The sequence below is a fragment of the Teleopsis dalmanni genome, chromosome X (assembly GCF_002237135.1).
Source record: "Teleopsis dalmanni isolate 2A chromosome X, ASM223713v2, whole genome shotgun sequence".
Lineage (NCBI taxonomy): Eukaryota > Metazoa > Arthropoda > Insecta > Diptera > Diopsidae > Teleopsis > Teleopsis dalmanni.
Window position 1 is genome coordinate 88,142,868 of NC_051848.1, and position 6,248 is coordinate 88,149,115.

General features: G+C 37.0%; 1 protein-coding gene across 1 annotated transcript; it reads right to left on the reverse strand.

The window, feature by feature from the left end:
* Nucleotides 1-1,940: 1,940 nt before the first annotated feature.
* Nucleotides 1,941-6,016, reverse strand: LOC119688661 (uncharacterized protein K02A2.6-like). The gene is made up of 2 exons (XM_038103331.1): nt 5,248-6,016; nt 1,941-5,206 (listed from the first exon to the last, which is right to left on the reverse strand). The coding sequence occupies exons 1-2, from the start codon at nt 6,014-6,016 to the stop codon at nt 1,941-1,943; spliced, it is 4,035 nt and encodes a 1,344-aa protein (XP_037959259.1).
* Between the last annotated feature and the right edge of the window lie 232 nt (nt 6,017-6,248).

Sequence of the window (6,248 nt, forward strand, 5' to 3'; positions counted from 1 at the left end):
TGAAAATTTTATACAAATTTGACACAAATTTGAGACACAATTGCAGAAACCTCTCATTATTATTTTGATAATTTTGATAATAGTTGCGAGTTAGTGCGAATACTCGTGTCGAGATTTTGAATTTTAACATTATCAATCTCTGTCAGGCTATCCCTTTACCCTTTACTGTATGTCATTCATTATCCATTCGTGATCAGGTAACAGAGTTTCAATAACAGATTTTTATATGTTGTCTGCATCAATTTTATTCAATTTCAATTTCAATTTCAATATTTGAATCTAGGTAGAGAGAAAATACCTGAAATTTTGAAAACGTCATTTGACATTATAAAAAATTTTTCATAACAGTTAACATCCTAGAAAACCTAGAAGATAATAAGATTTATTTTTTTAAACGTTTGATTCTAATAAACAATTTAAAATGTCAATAGAAGCAGCACTAACAGCGACTTCAGTGGCATGCGCAGACGGCTGTGCTACTGGAGCAGGTTGCAGACCAATATTTCAAGGAGATCAAACTACGAACCTGATTATTTGTGCTGCTGCTTGTGTTTTTCTATTCCCTAAACTAATTTGGAGTGGAATTAAGGGACTCGCATTCAGTACAGCTGCTAAACAATGCGAGCACGGACGGTTGACCGAACCTTAGATGCAGTGTTCCACAGATGATTTGGACTATACTAGACGAACTGAACAAGGACGAATAGGATGATGTGACTGGCTGCGTATTTTGTAATTATTGAATGAGTAACAAATAAAATCGTATGTATTAAGTTTCTGTCACGTCAATGACAAAACAAAAGAAGTTTTACTTTTTATAGGGGATGAGGCTTAGAAGATTAATAAGACATTAAAATTTGACGAACTTTAACTTTCTTGAATATCATCTATTATATACACACACTTTCTTTTATAAATCTGCCGTATATTCTATAGATTTTGGATTTTCTCCAATTTTTAAATTGAATACTGATTTAGTTTAATTAATATTAACTAACGTAATAGTTTCTATGTCGATTACGTATTTATTTTCACCAAAAACACCCGAAGGCACTCTAATTAAAGCCAAACAGTTTGAATTTGCACATTGCAAGAATTGAATAATCTGCATGATATACGACACTATATGTGTATTTACTTTATTTATTTAAGTAATTGTATATTACAGCACCCCGGTCTAAAACATCTATTGTACGCCTGTAGACCCAACTAGGACAATTTTAGACTATTTGTAAATCTTGCAATGGCTGTGAACTTAATTTTACCTATTCGATTTGGGACTAAGATCCCGCTTCCATGGTAATCGAGTCTATGTCTTGCCACCGCCGGGCAGTTGCATTGAACATGTTCTGATGTTTCCCTCTTCTCATAACAGAGTCGACAAGAGTCACTTTGTATATGTATATATATATATGACACTGAAATCGATAAAGTTAGAAAAGGTTTGAAGATTTGAGTCAAATTACAATAATAATGTAGTACATATACTGTACATAGGTGATCCATTAGTAATTGCAAGTTATTATAAAGGACGAAACCCCTATTTACAACAAATTGTAGTCGAGGGTTCCGTATTCGAGTAAAGAATCATTACTGTTTTTCTCAATGTGAAATCCTGTCGCTTAAACAAGTTTCGTCGAAACTAAAACTTATTAGTTGATTATTAGTTATATACTAAGTGAATTGGACTTTTTTAAAAATAAGAATTAATATTATTTGCGATACAAAGTGTAGTAACTTCGCTAGTTACACATAAATACAGTTCTATATTATTTCGTATCACTTTATTATTTCATTACAATACAACACACAGTAATTGTTAATCTTACACCCAACGCTATCTTGCCGCCCTTTCTCTGACAGCTGCTCTTCTTCCGTGTTGTACAACGTACGTTTACTACCAGTGTTGTACTACGTCCGTTTACTACAGTCCTCCCCTTTTAATATTGTTGGTAGTCTTGATGCCAACGTGGCGCATGCCCCTTTGTAGCCCTTTGAGATCGTCTTAACTCTTTGTAACGTGTTATCGTCGATATTTCCTGATTGCTATTAACATCATCATTGGAATTAGTCTGTTGCTCGATAGGAGGGGATAGAATCTCTTCCGGTACATAAGTTCGATTTGGAACAATGAATGGTTCAACTGTATGCGTGAATTCTGGAACTTCAAACAGTTCATTTAGTACGTTTTTTGTATAACGATACTTCAGCTGGTTTACATGTGCTTTAATAACGCGATCATTACTTTCCTGGTCAATTTTGACTTCATAATTGATTACTCCAAGTTTTTTTATGATTACAGCAGGTATCCAAGTCCATTTATTGTTATTGGAATGAAGTTTATAGTAAACGTTATCTCCAATGCTGAACTGCTTTAATTTTGTCTCTTGCTGATTACTTTGTTTTTCTAATTCGCCTTCCGGTTTTTGCTGTTTAATGCAGTCAAGACGAATTTTCATTTTTCTGCCATTTAGGAGCTCAGATGGTGATTTGATACCGAGATTGTAGGATGGTGTGTATCGATAACAAGTGAGGAATTCGTTGAGCTTTCTGTCGATACTTCCCTTTGCCTTCTTAAGTCCTGATTTGAGTAGGTCAACGAACTGTTCTGCTTGGCCATTTGATTGTGGATTGTATGGAGCTGTAGATATGTGATTAATTCCTTGGAAGTCGCAAAAATTTTTGAGTTCCTGCGAGATGAATTGCGGAGCATTATCACTAACAATCGTGTCACAAAGGCCGTGTTGCGCAAAAGCTTTCTCAGTGAACTCAATAGTTTTAGCTGCAGTAGTAGTTGAAGTTTTGAATATTTCTGGCCATTTACTGAAAGCGTCTATGATAACAAGGAAGTAATTGCCATCGATTGGACCAGCGTAGTCAATATGAATTCGTTTCCATGGTGCAGAAGGAATTTTCCACTGTTGAGGAGTACATTTCATTGAACTTTTTGAGGCTGTAGCGCATGTGTTACAAGTTCTGACCACATGTTCGATATCAAGATTAATGTTTGGCCAAAAAACTTTGGTAGCAGCAAGAAGTTTCATACGACACTCACCTGGATGTCCATTATGGAGATCTTCAAGGACTTGCTGGTAGTAAATTTTGGGAATAACAATTCTCTCACCAAAGAAAATACTCTGTTGTTGGATCGTAAGATGATGTCGATGCTGGAAAAATGCCGCTACTTCATTATCTGTGATTTGTTTTCTCTTTTGAGGCCAGCAGTCATTTTGAATGTAGAACGTGACCTTATTGAGAGTATGGCAGGCTTTGGTTGCTGTTTGAATATTAGTGAAAGTGATTGGAAGTTTGGTGGCTGTTTCTACCGCAAAACAATTGATTTTCAGGTCCTTGTCTTCTTCTAATTGTATAGATGCTATGACGGTATCTTCATCAGGTTTTACATGGTTTGCGATTAGTCGAGAAATAATATCGGCATATTCAAAACTGTCAGTATTTATGTATTCAATAGAGAAGTCGTATGACAGAATAGTGGTTGCATAACGTTGCAGGCGAGCCGCTGTAAACAACGGGATGCCATTTTTCGGGTTGAATATAGCAAGAAGTGGCTTGTGGTCGATATGAATGGTAAAGCGACGACCAGAAATGTAATAGTGACATTTTTTTAATCCAAACACTAGAGCTCGAGCCTCCTTGTGCATTTGAGGATACTTCCGCTCCGCTGCATTGAATGTAGATGAGTAGTGCATGATTGGGTGAAGCGTTCCGTCATTAAATTGATGCATGAGAACTGCACCCATACCGTATTCTGATGCATCAGTAGCTAAAATTATTTTCTTTGCTGGATCGAAGTGCGTGAGACATAGATCAGAAGCTAAAACATTTTTAATATTGTTGAATGCTTCATTATGATGTTGTTTCCACTCAAACTTCTTATCTTTTTTTAAAAGTTCATCTAAAGGACCGCGAAGGCTTTTCATACTTTTAATGAATTTCCCATAATAATTTACAGCTCCTAAAAATGCTCGTGTTTGTTGCAAATTTGTTGGTGGTGGGAGATCTTGGATTGATCGAAGTTTCCCTGGATGTGGTCTGATACCATATTGATCTACCGTGTGTCCGCAGAACTCGACAGATGTTTCTCCAAACTTACATTTCTCGAAGCGAAGTTTGAATCCATAATCCTGAATACGCTCTAAGGTTTTAAACAGTTGAATTTTGTGGTCTTCTTCATTAATTCCCGAACAGATCATATCATCAATAAACCCAATGATATTGGTTCCGCTAAGCATTGTGTCAACAATCTGTTGAAAAATGCCAGGGGCTGTTTTAACACCTTGCTGCAGTCTAAGTACTTTAAATAAGCCGAGGTGAGTATTGATAGCCATCAGTTTTTGAGATTCTTGGTCCACTGGAATCTGGAAAAATGCATCTGATAGGTCAATTGTGCTAAAGACTTTCTTATTAGCGAGTTTGGAGAATATTTGGTCAGGCGTTGAAAGAGGATATTTATTTGGCTCTAGACCGTCATTTAGACCTGTAGAATAATCGGCACATATACGAATTTTTCCATTCTTCTTTCTTACAACTACGATTGGCACCGCTGACTGTGAGTATTCAATTGGTGAAATTACTCCAAGATGTTGAAGACGTTCAAGTTCTGCCGAAACTATGGGAGCTGCTGTATATGGAACTGGTCGAGCGTTACGATAAACGGGTCGCGCTCCTTCTTTTAGCCTCAGAGTCGCTTGGGTCTTCGTACTGCAGCCAAGGTCTTTAGAAAAGAGAGACGGAAATCTAGCCTTTATTTTATCGTTTAACTTATCGCTACTAGTTAGTTGGATTGCTTTGCAAAAGGAACTGATAGGCACTGACCATAAGTCAAATGTCGTTATCCAATCAATTCCAAACACGTTCAACTTAAGTGGTGTGACATAACACACATCATATTCCTCTCTTCCATTTAGGTTCACAACACAAGCAAAGCTGCCAAGAAGAGGAATTACATTTCCAGAAGCATCGCCAGCTTTTTTATTAGTAGTTTGTAGGGTTGGCTGGCCAAGTTTGGTCCAGTTCGATTTGGAAATAATTGTTATGTCCGACCAGGTATCAAGTTGGAGTTTAATTGTAGATCCATTGAGATTTGGTCTGACATACCTACGATGCTGCTGCGGTCTGTTAGTTTCGTCAATTTTCTTTACACATGATGTGTCAGGCTGAGATTTTTTTTCCGCAACTTGATTGGCTTCATATTGCAGTAACCATTTTTGTGGCCAATAGTGTTACATGTTGAACATTCTTTGCCTTTAAATGGACAATCTTTAACCCAATGAAGACCTCCACAACACCAACATGGCGTTGGTGGTTTCGAAGTTTCGTCTTTTGTTGAAGAATTTGATAGTAATGATTCATTTTTGCGTTGATATCGATGGTGAATTGTAAAAACTTCTGAACTTGAAGATGGCTGGACGACAGTGTATTTGTCTTGCTTCAGACAGATTATACGTTCAGCTTCATTAGTGAGGTCTTGAAGTGTTAAGTGCATGAAAGCATCCTTTTGCGCCTGTGTCTGAAGTGCACCAAACTGTGTTGATTCATTGTCGAGTCTTGCAAGGAATTTCTCAAGTATTAACGAATCGTGTGAACTCTTCAAGCCATTAACAAAGATTTGTGCTTTAAACTCATCGGGAGTACAATTAACGATGTCAAATTTTTCACAATGTTTGTTGACGCGAGCTGCGTACTGAGCAAAATCTTCGTAATCCTGTTTTGAAATTGTAAGACATTTTTGGCGCTGAGAAAATTTTGGTTGGCGATATCCGAAAATAGACGAGAGTTTGGCAACCGTTTGCATGTGTGTAAGCTCATGGGGTTCCTTTGGTAAGATTGAGTTTGCATATTGCTCGAAATCCAAATTTTTTAATTTGCTAGTGAGCAATCGAACCTTAGTCGGCTCAGTGAGATGTGCTGCTTCTATAGTGAAAACTGATTTATAACGCTTGTACCATGATTCAAATGTGACATTATTTTCAGGATCATAGCAAAACTCTAGCATTGAGTCAGATAGATTCCTGAATGTTGACGAAACTGCTTCTGTATTTGAAGAAGGCGCATCAATTTGTTGTTGTGTCCGCGACAACCGAAGCTCCTCAAGCAAAGCGTCATTTGATTTTTGCACAGCTTGCAACAACAAATTAAACTATTCCGCATTCATGTTAGCTTTATCCTCGTCGCCAATGTAGTAACTTCGCTAGTTACACATAAATACAGTTCTATATTATTTCGTA